The sequence below is a fragment of the Ornithorhynchus anatinus genome, chromosome 9, assembly GCF_004115215.2.
Source record: "Ornithorhynchus anatinus isolate Pmale09 chromosome 9, mOrnAna1.pri.v4, whole genome shotgun sequence".
NCBI lineage: Eukaryota > Metazoa > Chordata > Mammalia > Monotremata > Ornithorhynchidae > Ornithorhynchus > Ornithorhynchus anatinus.
Window position 1 is genome coordinate 46,869,840 of NC_041736.1, and position 21,099 is coordinate 46,890,938.

The following is a 21,099-nucleotide window of genomic DNA, read 5'->3' on the forward strand; positions in this document are numbered from 1 at the left end:
CAGTCAGCAAGGAAACACTTCCCTCCTCTCCCGTAGCCATGGATGCCTGATGAGAGAAAACTGAGAGTTTACTCATCTTGGGTTGTGGTGACTCCAGTCCAAAGAAAGATTGGCAAGTGATGGCTTAACTGCCCACAAAGTGACAGGCTCAGAGGTGGGGGAGGTGGAGAGGGCAGCCCCTAAGGTAGTTGTCTACCATCTGGGGGGAATCACTCCTTTTCCTTTTTCTCCTTCCTTGGTCATAGTTTTATTTTGGGCACTATTGTGTGTCCGTTGAAAGCATTCCCAGGTCAGATGATTGAAGTGTTTGGTGTGCTTGGATTTGACATTTAATTTATGGGTATTAAACCGATGCTCTAGCGGCTTCGAAAAGAGAAAAGGTGGGGAGCAGTAATGCTGGCTAACGTTTCCGAAGAGAAACGCATCTGCGACTCATCTGGGTGAATGTTTCCTACGGCCCATCATCGGCACTGCAGGCGAGCGGGGGCGTTGGGGGCGGCGGGGTAGGCGACAGACAGGTCTCTTCCACACAATGGTCCAGAGCAGAGGGATCCTATTCTTTGAGTCGTTCCTCCCCCTATTGCGCAGCAGAGTTTCACCACAAACTCGTTGTCACCGTGCAGCAGCCTCCGGTGACAAATTGATGCTGCGGCAAATTTTTCTTTTCTTTTCCTCCCTTCCCCCCCTTCATTTTTTTTTGCAGTCTTAGCATAAAATGGTCAAATGATGTTCCACCGCGGAATTCAATTTCACAGTTCAGTTAGGTCCTTGATTACACTGCCAAATTCAGATTAATGTGCATTTAACTAACATGGATCAGGAGGCTTCTGGCTGGCAGCCAGCGGTAATAGTAGCAATTGATAGCTGTGTAGCCTTTTATGCCCTGTCCACTGCTGTGCACCACTGGTGAAATTGATTGATTAAATGAATTCATTTCTATAATTATTTGTAATTGTGATACATCGTGAGTCCTTGTCCCACCCTCTCCATGGAGATGTTGCCGGCATTGTCCGAGGGTATTTCTGTTGTTGTTAACTGGGATTATTCATTTTCAGATAATGCCGATTTTTTTTCGACCCTCATTCATACTTTCTGAAAGGGTTTTAATGGAGACGTAGAAGAACAAACATCTTGCTTCGTACTTGTCAAGAATTCATTTATTTTGAGTACAAGAAAGATGCTGGAGAAGCTAGAATGAATCATTAACTGGAAGTCGGGCATGTGTCATTAACTGTTTCAACATGAAAAAGAATAGAGCTGTTCGCACATAGTTTTTGTGTTCTAAAAATCTCCTGCTGAGATGATTTCTTCCCCAGTTGTTACTGGGTTTGGGAGAAATTAGTGGTTTTGTGACACTGCATTTTAGCATTTTGTCAATCAACATGGTGATCTGAAAAATAGTAAATTCAATTAGTCTTCCCATTTCAATGTGCAATTAGGAAGCCTCCTGTAAACTATGTAGTCCAAACTTCCAATAGAAAGAGACTCTGTGCCCACCTTATTACAAGATGATTGTCTTTTTAACTTTTTTTATCTTTATCTTGATATACTGAATTTCAACAGAAGGATAAATAGTGGCTGGGAATCTTTTTACATGGTTTGAAACGTGAGTGAAGTCTGGTGGCAAGGAAGAATTGTTCAGTGCCATTTTGCAGTCCGAATCCCTTGGCCCTTTTTGGTCTCTATATAACTGTTCTCAGATTGCACACTCTCATTTTGTCCTCATTTCTAGAGATGTATATATCTGCACATAGAACCCACATGTTTGTTCCAGTTCTAGGGATCGCTTTGTGCACAGGGGCGGGTGATGGTGGCAGTGAGCACGCGTACTAGGGGAGATAGTGTTGGAAGCCGCGGGAGAGGAGGTGGTTTCAGTGGCAGTAAACATAATAATTCTGGTATTTGTTAAGCGCTTACTATGTGCCGAGCACTCTTCTAAGCACTGGACTAGATACAAGGTAATCAGGTTGTCCCACGAGGGGCTCACAGTCTTCATCCCCATTTTACAGTTGAGGTAACTGAGGCGTAGAGGAGTGAAGTGACTTGCCCAAAGTCACACAGCTGATAAGTGGCAAAGCCAGGATTAGAACCCACGACCTCTGACTCCCAAGCCCGTGCTCTTGCCGCTAAGCCACGCTGCTTCTCAAGCAGATATTGCTCTGGGGGAAGTGGCAGTGGATGCGGCAATGGTGAGCGGCATTATGGGGTTTAGGGAGAGTTAGGCATGGAGTCAGCCCGCGGACAGGGGAAGGTTGGAGCCACCGCCTTCCCCGCCCCTTTGGACTCTCAAATGTGATCTTCCCCCTGTAGTCCAGGCTCTGGCTAAAGCCAGGGGAGATTTGCACCCTGTTGGAAGTAAAGCCAGCAACAAAAATTCTTTCGCTGCTATATGTTAACAATCCTGCAGCACCAGTAACATGGAGGCCAGGTGCCATAAAACTTGATCTGCTTAATTAAATGTGATTTTGGACATTTGGGAATCCTTTTTGGCAGGGGTATTTAAGCACTTCTTATGAGCGGAGGAACTGTCCCAAGCACGGGAGTAGATATAAGCTTATCAGGTTGGACACAGTCCATGTTCCCCATGGGGCTCATCTTACAGATGAGGTAACTGAGGACAGAGAAGTTGAGTGACTTGCCCCAGGTCACACAGCAGATACATTGGTAGAGCTAGGATTAGAACCCAGGTCCTTATGACTCCCAGGCCCAGACTTTATCCACTAGCCCATGCTGCTTCTCTCAGACCTAGTTTTAAAGCTAGAAACCCTACACCAGCAGTAATTGAGTGAAAAAAAAAATACTCTGAAGTGCCATCGTTCATTCCAGAAATTTGCAGGTAGCCTTACTTCCAATAGATCAATATTGACACAACTCAAGACTTGTAAATGAATATTATAGGATTATAGGAATTGCCGTGTCCAAACAAGTCGAGATTCTTTTATGATGGCTTTGCTGAGTGGGATAATCAATTAATTGTATTTACTGAGCACTCACTCTGTGCAGAGCACTGTTCTAAGCCCTTGGGAAAGTGCAGTACAACAGAGTTGGTAGCTGGTTGCTACTCATTGGTGTATCTAATTGGTGGTTGAAACCTGGTTAATAGAACAGGATATTAATGTTCTCTAAAAGATCATGTTTTGCCTCTAGATTTGCAAATGGACTCAGGCACTGGAGTTTGACAGCGAATAACCAGAAAAGAGCACATCAGATGCCGAACACCACTTCTACCAGTAGGCCTTACACCCCATGTCTGTGTGGGCTTGCTTCTTCAAGCCATCCCACATCTCTACTTATAATTTATGGTGGAAATGATTAATTGCAGCCATTTAAGATACACTGTAGTGTCACCACCACTGTGTTGAGTGACTTAATGGCCACAGCTAAAGATGACATCCATAACTTGAGATTCCATAGGGTCCAACAATTCAGTAGATCACCTTTGATTTTTCACACCTTGCTTTCGTTGAGAAAAATTACGGTGTAAAAATGGAAGAGCCAACTCTAAAATGGAACTTTGGTTTTAAGGTTTTCCTATTTTCCAATACCATTTTAAGCTCGTTGTTTCTACCAACTCTGTTACGTCATACTCTCCCAAGTACTTAGTTTAGTGCTCTGCACATAGTAAGTGCTCAATAACTAGGATTGATCGAAAGGAGAATTAAACAAAAGCTACTCTCCCTCAAATCATTTATCCATTGCTTTCATTTTATTTTATGTCCAAAGGATCATTTTATCTTCTTTTCTTCTGACACTGCAACTGCCCTATTTTGGTTCCATTACTGCATGTATATTATATATTCATCTTTTGTTGGCTGTGTCTATACTTGAATGACAGTAACAGCTCATATTCATTTGAGTTAATGTATTTACATTCCAGCAGCATTTTTATGATCTAGACCCATTGGGGAGTGTGAAGAAGCAAATTATTTTGAATCGAGATCTGTCAATCTTCTCTTGGCCAAGCTAATAATGAAGGGCATCTGGATGCGAATCCATTCTCCTATCTTCAAATTACAAAATGATCTAGATTTTATCAATTCAAGATTCAAAGATACATAGAACACCTTAATCTAGCGGAAAGAGCACAGATCTGAGAATCGGAGTCCCGGTTCATAGTTTCAGGTCTGCCACTGATTCGGCTATGTGTTTTAACCTCTCTGCTTCAGCTCATGGGTCTCTAAAATGGGGATAACAATAACTTTGACTTTGAACTGCACAGGAATCTTGTGAAGCTAAAATGTCATAGCTGATGTGAAGGCATTTTGGAAAAAATGAAAGTGCTGCAAAATTCAAGGTAGTATTTGTCTTAGAAGCAGCATGGCCTAGTAGATAGAGCAAGGAAGGGTCCGGGTATCAGAAGGACCTAGATTCTAATCCCAGGTCTGCCACTTGCCTGCTCTGTGATCTAGGGCAAGTCATTTATATTCTCTGTGCCTCAATTACCTCATTTGGAAAATGGGGATTAAAACTGTGAGCCCCATAGGGGTGTGCCCAACCTGATTAGTATGTATCAACCTCAGTGTGTATCAACCTCAGTGCTTAGTACAGTGCCTGACACATAGTAAACACTTAGCACTTACCTTAAAAAAAGAAAACTTGTATCCTCTTAGATCCTTTTCTAGCTGAAAAATAAATTGGAAGATGAGATATCTCAGTGTGCATTGTGAGCATAACCTCGTAATTCAGATTGTGGCTGGAAAATCTTGGATAAATTTGACAGTTCAGGCCTGGTCGTCTAGTCATCTCAGTCATTTCCATCCATTCTTTTGATTTTCTTCAGGGTCTCTCCAGTCAAGAAATGTGGCACGCTCCCAGTCCTTAGGTATCAGGCATGACTCGTTGCATAAGTGATTGGCTTCCAAGACAGTGGTGTTAATGTTTTCAGCTCTTTTTGCCTCCTAGGTGGATTATGAGCGAACTCAGATGGCTGTTAGCCCTCCCCTGTCTGGATCAGACACCTACCCCCGAGGCCCAACAAAACTACCTCAAAGTCATGACAAAATTAACTATTCCACCAGTGGCTACCAGTATCCCTCTGGGTATCATAAAGCGGCTCCCTACCACCATCAGCCTTGTCTCCAGTCCAGTTCCCAGTACATCTCCACGGCTTCTTATCCAAGCTCTCCGAGTATCTCTTCAAGTGCTTACCCCCCACCCAGTTGGGGATCGTCCTCAGACCAGCAGCCCTCCAGAGTGTCCCACGAACAATTTCGAGCTGCGCTGCAGCTGGTCGTCAGCCCAGGGGACCCCAGGGAGTACTTGGACAACTTCATCAAAATTGGAGAAGGGTCAACTGGAATCGTCTGCATTGCAACAGAGAAGCATACAGGAAAACAAGTTGCTGTGAAGAAAATGGACCTCAGGAAGCAACAAAGAAGAGAACTGCTCTTCAATGAGGTAACGATGAAAGAGTGGGCCTGCCAGGATGCTAGGCACCTACAGCTTGCCTTGCGAAATTCCACAACTTGAGATGCACTCTCTGAAGTCACCCTATTGCTGTTCTCTAAAAAGGCTCTGTTTTCTACATTTACTTCATTAGATCAATCAATAGTACCTGTTGAGTGCTTAGCCCTCTGTGAGGAGGACTGTACTAAGCACTTAGCAGAACCCAATACAGTTAATAAACACGATCCCTGCCCTCAAGATGTTAGAAGGGGGAGACAGACACTAAAATGTCTTTCAGGTAGGGGAAAGCAACTGAGTTTAAAGGTACGTACTTAAGTGCCATTGTGGGGAGGGGATGAGGTGAGTACCTAATTGCTTAGGAAGTGAGAACACCTAGGTGATGCAGTAGAGGTTGGAGAGATGAGAGATAAGTTAGGGAAGGCTTCTTGGGGGAGATGTGCTTTTAGTAGAGCTTTGCAGACAGGGAAAGCGGTGGCCAGCCAGATGAGAAGGGGAAAAGAGTTCCTGGCAAGCAAGGGCCTGCCAGCCAAGAGATCAAACTTCCCCCTTAAAGCCCTTGATCCCTCCTCCTCAGACTCTCTATCTGTGCACAAGTTGACCATATTATTTTTGTTGAAAATTGGATGTCAGCCCAAGTTTGTATGCCGTTCCTTTTGGTAATGACAAGGGAGTTCAAGAGGAAGTTAAGTGTAGGGGCAAAAGGCCTCCAGCATTCTGAAATGCCCAAACTACAAATGTCCAAAGTGTAACAGCATCCAAACTGGACATATACTGATCTTGATATGTCCCAGATGTGGAAAGGAGCAAGATTTGCTGGAGGTTGGTGCCAAGGAGAGCGATCATTTTGATCCCATTTCTTGGACATTTCACCATCTTTCTAAAGTTGTCTAGGATCTACAAAAGTGTGGGCCTGTCCTAGCTAAACCAGGACACATGATCTCCTCATAAAAACTTTGAGACAAACTTCTAGGTGTCAATCACAGGAAGAAGATGAGGGATTTTACCTTCTCGTTGCATAATCTGAATTAAATGCAAGGGGGAAGAAAGCACTCTTGAATATTTGTTCTCTTTCTTTGTCTTTTGTTCAGGTTGTAATAATGAGGGACTACCACCATGACAACGTGGTTGACATGTACAACAGCTATCTTGTAGGTGATGAGTTATGGGTGGTCATGGAGTTTCTAGAAGGTGGTGCTTTGACAGACATAGTTACTCATACCAGGTAAGTTAATTTAGTAGCAAAAGATCATAGGGTCTGCTTAATGTCCTGAACTGTTTTTCCTGAGACATAAACTAATTTGGAACTAATTTAGAATTAGTTGTTACCTCGAGTAATAACAATAATAATGATTGTGGTACTTGTTAAGTGCTTACTTTGTGCCAAGCACTGTATAAAGTACTGGGGTAGATAATCAAGAATAAGCAGCTCAGTGAATAAGAGAATAATGATCAACCCAAAAGGTGAAGGGGAAATCAAAGAGATCTCCTTTAAAGCCGGACTCACCAAGGTACTCTGACCTTTTTTTTATTGTTATTATTCAGTAGTATTTGTTAAGTGCTTACTATGTGTAAAGCACAGTTCTAAGCATAGGTAGATACAAGTTAATCAGGCTGGATCCAATCCCTATCCCACATGAGGCTCAAAGACTAAGTAGGAGGGAGAACAGGTATTGAGTCAGATACCCCCACAGGATTATCTTCAATTGTAAATAAAATATTGAGACAAGGCCACAGGATTTTAAAGGTAGCACCATTATCACCATTTTCAAGAAGAACAGGAAAACTGACAGGAAGCCATTGTGGAATCTCATTAGTCTCCATCTCTGGGGACTAATCTCTGGAAAATTCCTAGCCAGAGTCTTTCTGGACTAGCCATTTGAAGATAATCATAAACCAAGCTCTCCCAAAAGCATAATGTGGCTTCAGCCCCCAGCGAGGCAAAGCAGACAGCATCTGTGCTGCATGTCAGAGAGAAGAGAAGCGCAGGGAATGTCACAGCCACTCCATTGTAGTCGTCCCCAGAGTTGGAGCCAATCAGTCATACTGCCTGGTGTGCACTGACTAATCCCTGAGGATGACTGATCAATGCATACCAGCCAGTACAATTGATTGATTCCAACTCTGCGGGCCGGGGGCTTTGGGGACCATTGTTTCCACAGCTTTGTGCAGTAGAGCTCCCAGTATAAAGGGGATGTCTTTTGGAGAACGGGCAAGTCACTTCACTTCTCTGGGCCTCAGTTACCTCATCTGAAAAATGGGGAGCAAGATTGTGAGCCCCACATGGAACAGGGACTGTATCCAACCCAATTTGCTTGTATCCCTCCCAGCGCTTAGTACAGTGCCTGGCACGTAGCCAAGTACCATAATTATTATTATGGCTCGATATAGCTCCATCCCTGTCTTTGAGGGGATCAGGTGCCTCAGATCCCACCCAGCCCTGCCCCCAAGCAGGGGCTCGTAGTCTTTGAGGGAGGAGAATGGGTATTTCACCCCCATTTTACAGATGAGAAAAATAAGGACAGAGAAGGCACAGAGAAGTTAAGTGCCCATGGTCACGCAGCAGGTGAGTGGTATAGCCCGGATTTAATTCCAAGTGCCCTGACTCCCATCCTGTGCTCTTTCCACCAGACCATCCAAAATACTCACATTAGGTTAATGAATACAATAAATATTCTTATCAATCTATCCTTTCAATGAATCAGTTGTATTTACTGAATTTTTACAGTGAGCACAGCACCGTACTGAGTGCTTAGGAAAGTACACTACAACAGTATAACAGACACATTCTTTGCCCACAATGAGCTTCTAGAGGGACATGAATCAGTTCTTGCTATAAGCTAATGGGTATATGGTTATTCACCAGACTACACAGGGGTATTTATTGAGCAACTACTGTGTTCAGTAAACTGTACTAAGTGCTTAGGAGCATACAAAATTTGACATACACAATCCCTTTCTTCAAGGACCATACAAAACAGTCATGCCAGAGAAATAAAGTTGCATTGAATGATTCCCGACTGCCCAACCTATGTCGTTGCCATTGAGAATATGGCAGCAATAGTTAGGTATATTTGTATAACATCCCTTTACAGACAGAATGGTCTCAAAGCAGCCAGTCCTGCCCTGTAGTCATATATAGTTTAATCAGGTAAATGGGCTGTGTTACCGGAATATGTAGCTTTCCATTGTCTTTTTTGAAAATTCCTCTCTTGGTATCATCGTTAATTTGACAAGAAATATGCTCGTTTGCTTTATAGGATGAATGAAGAACAGATAGCTACAGTTTGCCTATCAGTTCTGAGAGCCCTGTCCTACCTTCATAATCAAGGGGTTATTCACCGGGACATAAAAAGCGACTCTATTCTTCTGACGAGTGATGGACGGGTAAGATATAAATGTTTTTCTAACTACTAACTCCAGTGGTGAAAACCGACAAGTTTATTGAAGCTTCTGTCATTAACACACATTTTAGTGCTTTTTCCAGAAGACTCTTTCTCCTGGTTCCAAGACTCTTATACTCTTACCCTTCCCGGCCACCCCCAGTGGCGTTAAGAAAGGGAATTATCACTGTAGCTGAACTGTCTGTCAATGTGATTTATCTCCAGCCTAAATTTATCCCCTTGGTTATCTTCCTTAACAGTGAGCATTGATTCAAGGAAGTATGCTAAATTTAATCCTCTTTTTTTTCCTCCTGCAGCAATTCCATCTTTAATGGAAGGTGGTATAAAGTCACATGAGTTATTGTTCAGAAGAATTCATTTCATAGCTTTAACCCAGAAGTATAAGCATTAATAGACCATTTTTCTAAAAAAGGTTCAGGCCACATCTCCCCACTCCTCAAAAACCTGTTACACATCCATCACTGCATCAAACAGACTCCTTACCATCAGCTTTTGGGCACTCAATCAGCTGTCTCTCCTACCTTACCTCACCAATCTCCTACTGCAGTGCAGTCTACACTTTGCTCCTCGAACACCAACCTGTACCTCGATCTTATCCGTCTCTCAGCCAGACCTCTGTCAGTGTCCTCCCCCTGACCGGCAACTCCCTCCCTCTTCATATCTGGTGGACTCTTCCCATAATTTTTTTTAATGTGGTACTTAAGTGCAAAGTGGCAGGTACTGTACTAAGCACTGGGGTAGATTCATGATAATCAGGTTGGACACAGTTCCTATCCTACAGATTGCTCACAATCTTAACTGCAAAGTTGTTATTCCAAACAACTGATGAAAGCCTCCTGTTTAGACTGTGTGCCCCCAAAGGGGTAAGGACTGTGTCCAACCTGATTATCTTGTGTCTGCCCCAGCACTTAGTACAGTGCTTGGCCCATAGTAAATACTTTAAGTATTGTAAAAAATGAAACAGAGGCTTGTCTAGAGATCCAGAGGAGCTTGGAAGGTAAAATGTCATATTAAATCTCTTATCTTGGGCCAGTGCTCAAATTGTTCATTAATTTAACTTCCTGAATGATCAATCATATTTATTGAGTTCTTACTGTGTGCAGAAAACTGCACTAAGTGCTTGGGAGAGTATAGTATGGCAATATAACAGAAATATTCCCTGCCTACGACAAGCTTCAAATCTAGAGGGGGAGACAGACATTAATAAAATAAAGAAATTACGGATATGTACATAAGTACTGTGGATCTGGGAGAAGGCATGAAGAAAGGGAGTAAGTCAGGGAGACGCAGAAGGGGGTGGGAGATGAGGAAAGGAGGGCTTAGTCAGGAAAGGCCTCTTGGAGAGATGTGCCTTCAATAAGGCTGTGAAGGTGGAAAGAATCATTGTCTGTTGGATATGAAGAGGGAGGGGTTCCAGGCCCGAGGCAGCATGTGGGCAGAGGTCGGCAACGAGATAGACGAGATTGAGGTCCAGTGAGTAGGTTGACATTGGAGTAGCAAAGTGTGTGGGCTGGGTTGTAGTAGGAGAGCAGCGAGGTGAGGTACGTGGGGTCAAGGTGATTGAGGGCTTTGAAGTCAGTGGAAAGGGGTTTCTGTTCGACGCGAAGATGGATGGACAGCCACTGGAGGATCTTGAGGAGTGGGGAAACAATTTTCAGAGAAGAGTAGCTTTGAGTCCTGTCCCCTGCCCGAGAAGGACATAGGACTAGGACAGTGTGGCTTAGTGGAAGAGCACGGGCCTGGGAGTCAGAAGACCGGGATTCTAATCCCAGCTCTGCCTCATAGCTGCTGAGTGACCTTGAGGAAATCACTTAACTTCTCTGTGCCCAAGTTACCTCATCTGTAAAATAGGGATTAACTCCTACTCCCTCATCCAATTTAGACTGTGAGCCCCATGTGGGACAGGGACTGTCTAACCTTATTAACTTGTATCTACCCTCGTGTTTAGAGCAATGCTTGGCACATAGTAAGTGATGAACAAGTACCATAAATTCCATAGTAATTCTCTCCTGCCCCCCTCTTTCCACCATTCCAAATCTCTTCCATTCTGCCCTCCTCTCCCAACCATTCTAGAACTCCTCCCCCCTTCCACCTCTCTTCACCATTTTAGAGCTCCTTCCTCCTGCTCCCCTCAACATTCTAGGTTGCCTCCCTCCTGTCCCCCCTTTTCCCACAATTCTAGAGCTCTTCCTTCCTGCCCCCTCTCCTATTTGTTGTAAAGCTCCTCTCTCCTGCCCTCCTCTTCCCACTCTTCTAGATTTGGTGATGATGAAACACACTGTGACGAAGGATGAGCATCAAGCCCTGTACCTCTCTTTCCATTACCCCATTCCTCTTCCTTGTTATTTTTCCACCTCCCTGAACTCTGAGATCCTCCAGGAAGTAAATCGGGTGAAACGTCTTTGGTAAATTTTCTCAAATGTCTCTATACCTACAATCTCTAGCCTCAACCCAAAACAACTCACTGGTGGGTACGCAAGTATATAATTTTCTTTTCTTCTTTTCAGGGCCCCATTGTCTTCCCCCCAACCCCAGATATATTCTTTTTTTTCCTATTTATTTGAAGGTCCACTAAATTATATTTGAATGCATTGTACCAGGATCTAGAAATACGGAATTAAGGTTTTAAGAAGTGATTTATGGGCTTTATTATAAGCAAAGTCTGGCAGACTAGTTCCCAGTGCTGCCTTTATTCACTAAGGTGTTGAGACCTCCCTTTAGTCCAATTTCTAGTAGCCTAAATAGGATCAACAAGGGGAAAATATACTCCTAAATGGAAAACGTGCCCAGCTGTAACCAGAATGGGAAATTGCTCAGACCCTCTGATTTACTTTTAGCATCTGCATGCAGTATTTCATTATATGTATTAGTCCAGTATTCATTATCTGCACTGTAGCTATATTTTAGGATATGTTGTGTGCAATTATCTCTTTTTAGAAAACTTTTTATGAACTTGAATGAGCATTTAGATTTGCAAAACCACTTTCACTCTTACAATAGAAGACTGGGTCCAGCTTCTAACCTATGTATCATTTCTACTCACCCTTTTCCTGTCGTGGAGAACTTTGCTAATTTTTAAAAAGCTGTGGAAAGAGTAGCCCATATTGATAACCATGTAGCTCTTAAGAAAAGAAAGTGCTGATAAAAAGCCCCACCAGTTTATTCAGCAACTCTTTATTATTTCAGTGTCTTCATGTTTCATATCCCAAAGCTCCAGGCTGGAAAGGAGAATGAACTTAAACCATAAAATATGTTCCCTATTTATCCTGTTCACCACCTGCCCTGTTCTCTTCCTTTTAATTCCAGAGGAATCATTACCGGAACCGTAGGCAGCCAGAGATGATATCTAAATGAATAAAAGCACACAACACTGTCTTGTTCCCACTACCATGTTGTGTATCTGACTTACTATTCTATTGAGCAGATTTTCCCTTTGAAAGTTGTTTATTTGTACCTCTGGTTTTTCCCCTTGTGATCTTGTGGTTTAGGATCCACTAAGGCTAAAAGCAATCAATAAATGGTACGAATTGGGCACTTTCTGTGTACAGAGCACTATACTAAGCACTTGAGAGAGCACAGTTCAAAAAATTGGTAGACACGATCCCGCCCACAAGGAGCTTACAATCTAGAGGATTCCCTTCCCCTGCCCCTGAACTACGTGCATCTCTATTGTATTTCTCTCTTCAGCAGCGCCTCTGGAAGATCCCTCTCACCGGAACCCAGGGTCTTCCAGAGGGGTGGAAAATTGGCAGTGACTGTCAAGGAGAGAAAAGGATGAGGTGGCCATTTGTGTTGGGGAGAGAGAGCCGAGGAGAGATTAAAGGCACTTTGTTTGCTCACCCTCTTCTCCCCTGTTCTAAATCCCCCACTCTCTCCCCAGCGCTCCTGATGAGATTCCACAACCCCTTCCCTACCCTTCCCTACCCTTCCCAGCTGGTCTCTGGATAGGCTCGGAAGGGTTCACTGGGAGGGATGGGGAGATGTTGACACACACAGTTGGTCAGGTGCAGGTTGTTCTGGGAAAAGAAGTTTATAATAGGATTCCCACACTTTACTTCCACAGACTGACAGAATCCCACTCCAGGTGAGTGTCCCAGGCCCCACAGACACTGGGAACAGCCCTCCGGCCAGGGAAAGACAGTGCTTGGTGGTCAGGCTTTCCTCTTTCCCTAGGAAAGTTCTTGCCACCCTGCAAACCAGCAGGCACATGGCAATGTAATCTAAACTTGCCCACTCTGTAACTAGGGCAATTTCCAAGTTCGAATATTGACACGGATAGCCTAAAAGCTGTCTATTTTTGACCTTTCTTTGGTCCTTCTCACCTTCATTTACTACTGAGAAGCAGCGTGGCTCAGTGGAAAGAGCACGGGCTTGGGAGTCAGAGGTCATGAGTTCGAATCCCGGCTCTTTCACTTGTCAGCTGTGTGACTGTAGGCAAGTCACTTAACTTCTCTGTGCCTCAGTTCCCTCATCTGTAAAATGGGGATTAACCGTGAGCCTCACGTGGGACAACCTGATTACCCTGTATCTACCCCAGCGCTTAGAACAGTGCTCGACACATAGTAAGCGCTTAACAAATACCGACATTATTATTATTATTATTATTACTGACCCTATTCCTCAACATCAAAATTTTGCAGTAAGGAGGTAGAAGTAATAATATTGGTGGTGGTGGTACTGTCATTTGAGTGCCCATCAGATGCAATGGAGTGAACTAAGCAGTCGGTAAAGTACAACAGAAGCAAGAGGTCCGTTCCCTGCCAACAGGGCGTTTACACTCTGGAGATACTTAGACTAGCCAGAGAAAGGGCAGGAGCCATGAGAAATTTTTGCTAAAGGCAGTAATGGCCCTCAAAGGGCCCAGTCTGGAGCCTGACTCTGATTCTGTGAAATGGATTATCCCTCCTCTTCTTCCCACTCTCACCAGTCCACAGGTTCAGTTCTTCCCTCTCCCCCTTCCCAGCCCCACCCCCAGCTGAAATATGGTTGCTAGGTGCCGTTACAGAAGGGCTGACGTTTCCTTTAAATGACCTGTGAGAGAGACTAATTTAAATGAGGGAGTCATTTCATTTTAAATGCAAGTAGCTGTCGGTTACCTAGTTACTACTCGTGACCGATTCTCTTCAGCATAAACAAAAACTCACAAAAGGCTGCTAGATTTTTGCTCTCCTGCTGCAGACAGAAATAACTTGTCCCACCCCATTATTTCTTTTTCAGATCAAATTATCTGATTTTGGTTTCTGTGCCCAAGTATCAAAAGAGGTCCCAAAAAGAAAATCACTGGTTGGAACACCATACTGGATGGCCCCTGAGGTCATATCTAGACTACCTTATGGAACTGAGGTAAGAAAAAAAAGTTCATTTAGCCATGACATCAGTGGTGGCAGCCATCACCCATGATAATCAAATTTAGCATTCATTTAAAAAAAAAAAAAAGCCCTCTACACTAAGGTGTTTCCTTCCCGATCACATAAGTGATTTGCAAAAATGTTGGAAAATACCATAGGCTATGTTTCCATACTATCCACTTTACTCCATACATTCTACCTTTATAGAAAATAATTAGACTTTCTTTGCTAGTTTAACAGCTTACCAGAACTGGGAAAACAATTATTGACCCAAATGAAATGATGGGGTCAGTTAACTTCCGTAGTCAACAAGAGGAGCAGAGGAATTTCATATTACCAAAGTCACTGTCGCTTGGGCCAGTTACCTGAACTGTGCTCTCCAAAAGGCACCTTCTAGCTGTGCTGACAGAAAAAAATTACCAGAACTTAAACGATATAGCCCTGGAAGATCCTTAAAAACAGTAAACTTAAAATTTGCCCTAACCTGAAAACTAAGTAAACCCACTAATCACTAAGGGTATGTTGTAATCCTTCTTTACTGTTATCATCAGTTCCTTATTTTATAAACATGAGGATACATTTCCAAGCATTAGGTACAGTGCTCTGCACAAAGAGCTCAATAAATGCCACTGATTTATTGATAACAACACCGAACATAGGGTCTTAATGTGAATTTTTAATAATACAACACCCGAAAGATTTTTGGTTTTAGGGAAGTGACAGTCATTCTGAAGTAAAGTCAAATCATTCTGAATTAAGTCAAACTAGATGCCAATTTTCCAAATTAAATCAGGACTGAGGTTAGTTCCAATAATTCAGGGTTTGGATAAGCAGATAAAATTGAATCAGCTCTCTCAGACAGATGTGTGCCCTGAATTTTATCAGTTACCCAAAGTTCCTTATGCATGTTTGTCTAAGCTAAGCTTCATTCAATCAGCCGATCTCTCAGATTCTTGAGATTCAGGTACTTAGTTTGCTCTTGTGGTTATTTCTCCTTGATTTGATTCACAGTTCCTCAATCAAAAGTAATTGATTACCATTCTTCTCTCTATAATTTGCATCGAAATTTATGGAGCCGAGTTTTGTGAGTGAGTTTTTGAGAAACAATGCAGAAAATGAGCCCAAAAAGAAAAGGTCTGAGTATAGGGCAGATCCTCATTTGTGGTTGGAAGGCTTTGGAATGCACATTGGATGTGTTCTTCAATGTGTAGCTTAAGTACCATATGAATTTCTTATTATTAGGTTGTTTGCCTGGGCAAACATTTGGGTTAACCATCTTGCTATTTCATAATTATATGCATTTTAAGTAGGCCTTTCATTCCTATGGAAGGATTTAATATATGTTCTCTCTCCTACTCAGACTGTGAGCTAGGGGACAGGCATGTGGGACAGGGACTGTTTCCAACTTGCATCTACCTCTGTGCTTAGAACAGTACATAATAAGTGCTTAACAAATGCCATAATAATAGTAATACACAAAGCTTCAAGATTTAATAAAGTCTCCCTTACCAGACTGGTAGCCACAGGTGAGGAAAGGCTTTCAGAAGAGCTCAGAGCCTCAGAATATGAGAGGCATTAAAATTGCATCGATGGAATAGGAGTTGATGACATTCCGTGTCTTGGGAAATAGTGAGTCAGAGCCAAACTAGGAAGAAATGGATATTCTCACTTTCAGTAAACGCTTCTACTAAGTTTCAACCCTAAAGTCACAGACAAGTGCTTTATTTTAAGCTCTTGCTTGGTGGTTATCAGTGATCAGTGGAAGATGTGAGAGAATAAAGGAATGAAATGGTTTGGGTGTCATTTTAATGGAAGAAATATGGATGTAAGATGGATATCAAGATAGGTTCCCCTGGAAGTAGTGGGGTGACACTCTGCCGTCTGTGACTTGCCTTAAGCATTGCCAAAGACATTGTTCATGGAAGCAGAGTGCACAGTTTCAGTAAACATTTCAAGCCCTGTGCAGTGTTTGCCCAAATTAACCAACTGATTGTATATGACAGGTGGATATCTGGTCCCTTGGCATCATGGTAATAGAAATGATAGATGGAGAACCTCCTTACTTCAATGAGCCTCCTCTCCAGGCGATGCGGAGAATCCGTGATAACTTACCTCCAAGAGTGAAGGACCTGCACAAGGTTAGAAACTGCATTTGCGTAGAGAGACTCAGCTTAAGCCATCTCTTTGCATTGTTGAAGACAGGGTGTAGTGCTTGTAGACTTTCATTAGTAAATGTGTCACTTGCGTTATTTGGAAAAGCGGTGACTTTGACATACTGTGTTCTCTATGAGGCAGTGCTTTGCCTTGGAGCTGCCAGGCCTGGATCCTTAGTTTTCCGTAGATTTTTCACAAATGATGTCAGAAGGAAAAATTTTCAGGAGGCTGTAAATTACATCGCCTTTGTAGCTCTAGTGTGCTTTAAGCTTAGAATGCTTTTTAAAAACAACTGTTTTTTGCTAGATTGACTTTTCAGGGGAACTATTTTGGAAAAGATAAACTGTAGCTAGAGCATGGTGAGTTATCTGTGTTCTGACCTGTTCATGATATCACTGTGATGTTGCAGGTTTCCTCAGTGCTTCGGGGGTTCTTAGACTTGATGTTGGTGAGGGAGCCTACCCAGAGAGCAACAGCACAAGAACTTATAAGGCATCCATTCTTGAAACTGGCAGGCTCTCCTTCTTGCATTGTGCCACTCATGAGGCAATTTAGGCACCGTTGAATGGAAGGTTCAAGCAGGAGCCCAAGAAAGGCCTTGACAGACCGTTGGGAGTTGGAGTGGAAACCGTGGAAACCGTGTAAACAACCTGTGCGTTTCAAACAAGTGCTGTGGAATTGATCCTAATGATAAAAAAAAAATTGAAACATGATTAGATGATCTCCGGGGGTTTGAAGATCATTGAAACCCATCACGTATTACTGCTAGGAGATGCAGCCGTGCATCTCCTGACCTTTGGAGTGGTCGTCTGGAGCCCAGCTACCACAGGTCATCATTATTTTTTTAGTCCTTTAGCCAGCAAATCAGAAGGACTCAGTAGAAGCTCTATTGAAAAGGTAATATTTATGTGAGCGCATGTAGGATAATCTGCAAGATTTTGCTTGAAGAGAAAACTACATGGCATTTCTATTTAAAAAAAAAAACAAAAGCAAAACACTTTTCTGGCAAAAAAGCACTTTTTTTCCCCTAATTGTAGCAGTGTAATGTATTTTGAAATGAATTTGTAATTTTCTGTACAGTACTTTTGATAATTTATAGTATTTTGATGTCATGTAGTCATTGTATTAGTTGAAGTAATACATGTGTCTTAGAGTTTAAACAGAGCCTTTCGTACTTTTTTATCCTGTTCTGAGAACAAACAAGCCTTTAAGAATTTAGAATACTGGCAGAATTTCTATCACCTTCAGCTTTAGGTGAACACACTTGTTATTTTAACAGAAACCTTGGTACGGCGGGGTGACAGTATGGGAATGCCGATCATAAGACGTATTGTCTATTTTCCCACTAGAGTGGGGATGGAATGCCACATTCTCCCAAAAAGTAGTTTCTTTTTTCTTGCAAGCTTGGCACTTGGGTAAGTTACATTAACTCTCACAGGCCACTGGAAGTCAATTTAGTATATTGCAACTGTAGAATGCTCAGTGGCACCCCAGTGGCCTGGAAGAGTCCCTAATTTGCACTCCAGGAGTAATTTCCTGAAGTGAAATATATTCACTGGGAGAATTGGACTCATTTCCAAAGGTGGAATGCTCCTTAACGAGATCACCCAATCACGGAAAAGAGAAGAAAAAAAAATCTAGGTTGCAATTGGTGTATTCATTTTTTGTTCACTGTTTCCAGATTTACATGCTTTAGAACACCTAACTCACTTTTTCAGAACTTTAAGGATGAGTGTCTATTAGCTGTCCTGTAATTTCCTCATTTCAGTCTAAATTGACTTCCATACCATAGTATTAATTAATTGTCATGTGATGGAAGTCTTCATTGACTCGGGTCGTATTACTAAGGAGATAACTCACCAGTTATGATCTGACTTTACTTGTGATCATGTTACAGTGTGTTTTCCATATAGACAAGTTGTGCTGCTGTCTAGACTTTGAATGTTGATAACATGAATGACTACTATAATAAATTTTGTGTTGCTTGTTGGATGAACTTGCATGTTATAGTAGACCTATGTAGATTTGCCTTTAAAATTTTAGAAGTGCTACAAAATCATTATTTGTTCTTCTTCATTATGCATAAAACATAAGCCATTATTTACCAAACTGAATAGAGGTTTTCCTAAAAACTTCAACCTATTGTTATAAATATGAATTTAAATTTATGAAAACTCTGGCTAGTCTGAGTAACATTACAGGTTTTTATAGTGTGTTTATTATTTATTGTCACTGGAGAGAAAATTGAGCATAAGGTGACCTGCTGCTGAGTAGATTTTTTTTCCGAGTTTTCAAGGCAAGTTGAAAGATTCCTATACTGAGGGGATCCTTAATTTTGTTTCATTAAAGTCAAAGAACAAAAGCATGTGTTCCTATGTATGAAATTTAAAAATATAGAGGATCAGATACCAGAAACACTTCAGTCCTGAAATTTCAGATGAAGGACTGCATTAATTAAACCAGGAATTTGTAGAAGTAAAAAAATTAACTTTTTATTAGCCAGAATATGGAACTGTTAACAGCCTTTGCATAAAAGTGAATTTTGGATTCAAAACATTTTCAATGGTGTAATGAAAACTTTTCTGTAATTTTCTTATCACTAGATATTTTTAAAAAGTCTTCATTGAGTTTACTGAAAGTTATTGTAGCTTTAAAGATTTTGTGAGCACCAATATTGGCAGAAAAATGCACATGCAAATAAAAAATAAATGTTTGCATTTTCCCTGTTGTGGTTTTGGTACCTATTCTGATTTTCAGAGTCTGGAGTTTAATGGAAGAATTTAAAAAGGTTCCGTTGAGATTGCAGATAAGGTGTAAAATTACATAAAATGGGTGGCTTTTAACTAAGAATCATAGGCATAGCATCAAGCCCAAGGAAGAGCCTGTGGTTCTGAACAAAGGAGTGCATCTATCTCTTTGCACCCCCCCATTCTCTCTCTCTCTCTCTCTCTATTTCTTTGTCTCTTTCTCCCTCTCTTTCTCTCTGTCTCCCATAGATGGTCTTACAGGTAGACAAGGAAGGAAAAGTTTAAGAAGTGACCCTTGTAAAAAAAAAACCAGGTGAGTTGGTAAATAAGTAACTCTGTGAAATGTTGTCTTGCATGTTTTGTTGTGTTCCTCTATAAAATGCATTCTATAAAACCAATGGCCAAATCAGATAGAGTTTAAAGTGTGGGCAGGAGGTATCTAAATTCATAAAAGAAAAAGGAGTCATCACTCCTTCCCTGGGAGTTTTTCAAGTGCTCAGACTTGCTTGAGCCAGATTGCCAAATTACTGTTATTACTAAAGCTGTTCTTTTATCAATTGATCAATCAATAATACTTATTAAGCACTTCATTCAGTAGTATTTATTCAGCGCTTACTGTGTGCAGAGCACTGAACTAAGAACTTGAGAGAGTACAACAACAGAGTTGTTAAACATGATCCCAGGACACAAAGAATGCGCAGTCTATAGGGCGAGACAGACATTAGACTAAACTACAGGTAGGGAAAATAGTAGAGTATAAGGTTATGTTCTTAAATGCTGTGGGGAAAATTAGTAGAGTTAGATTTGTTTAGAATGAAGAGCACTCCCAGCAGTCAAAGCATGTTGGTAATTTACAGAGTTGCAGTGCTCATATTAATAATGTTAATCAATAATGATAATAAGAATGCTAGTAATTGTGGTATGTAAGCACTTGCTTCACTGCGTCAGTCATTTGTATTTAATCAGTCAGTGGTATTTATTGAGTGCTTGCTATGTGCAGAATACTGTACTTAGCACTTGGGAGAGTACCATGTAACAGAATTAGCAAAACATCCCTTGCCCATAACGAGCTTAGAGTCTAGTCAGGGGGACAGGCATTAATATGAATGAATAAGTAATTTATAATACATAATTTAAAGTTCTGAGAGCTTGGGGGTGGAATATTAAATGTCCAAAGGTCACAGATCAAAGTGCATAGATGAAACAGAAGGGAGAGCAAGCCAGAAAAAATAAGGGCTTAATTGGGGAAGTCCTCTTTGGAGGAGATGTAACCTTAATAATTCATGGAAAGTAGAGAGAACAGTGTTCTGGCATATATGGAAGGGTAGGGAGTTGCAGGCTAGGGAGAGGACTTGGGAAAGGGGTCAGTGGTGAGATAGATGAGATGAGGGCATAATAATGTTGATTTTTGTTAAGCGCTTACTATGTGCAGAGCACTGTTCCAAGCGCTGGGGTAGATACAGGGTAATCAGGTTGTCCCACGTGAGGCTCACAGTTAAACCCCATTTTACAGATGAGGTAACTGAGGGACAGAGAAGTTAAGTGACTTGCCCACAGTCACACAGCAGACAAGTGGCAGAGCCGGGAGGCGAACTCATGACCTCTGACTCCGAAGCCCAGGTTCTTTCCACTGAGTCACGCTGCTAGTGAGCGAGCTGGTGCTGAAGGAGCGGAGTGTGTGGGCTGGACAGTAGTAGGAGATCCTTGGAGGTGAGGTAGGATGGGGTGAGCTGATTTAGTGCTTTAAAGCCAATGGTAAGGAGTTTCTCTTTGATATGGAAGTTATCAAGTGCTTTTCATTCAGTAGTATTTATTGAGCGCTTACTATGTGCAGAGCACTGTACTAAGCGCTTGGAATGAACAAGTCAGCAACAGAGTACTTACCGTATGCAACAAAGCATTGTACTTGGGAGAATACATATGATCCCAGTTCCAACACTTTTCAGCTCTGTGACCTTGAACAAGTGACTTCTCTGTGTCTCAGTTACCTCATCCGTAAAATGGGGATTGAGTTTGTGAGCCTCACATGGGACAGGGACTGCG

The 21,099-nt window shown here is 42.0% G+C and overlaps 1 protein-coding gene across 1 annotated transcript in view; it reads left to right on the top strand.

Annotated features, from left to right (window-relative positions):
- Positions 1–19,031, top strand: part of PAK5 (p21 (RAC1) activated kinase 5) — a 139,269-nt gene extending 120,238 nt beyond the window's left edge. The window contains exons 4-9 of the mRNA XM_029072278.2: positions 4,903–5,397; positions 6,495–6,628; positions 8,664–8,790; positions 14,025–14,150; positions 16,159–16,293; positions 16,719–19,031. Of these exons, the coding sequence (XP_028928111.1) occupies positions 4,903–5,397; positions 6,495–6,628; positions 8,664–8,790; positions 14,025–14,150; positions 16,159–16,293; positions 16,719–16,874 (1,173 nt within the window). The 3' untranslated portion in view covers positions 16,875–19,031. The remainder of the gene's footprint in view (positions 1–4,902; positions 5,398–6,494; positions 6,629–8,663; positions 8,791–14,024; positions 14,151–16,158; positions 16,294–16,718) is intronic.
- The last annotated feature ends 2,068 nt before the right edge of the window (positions 19,032–21,099 follow it).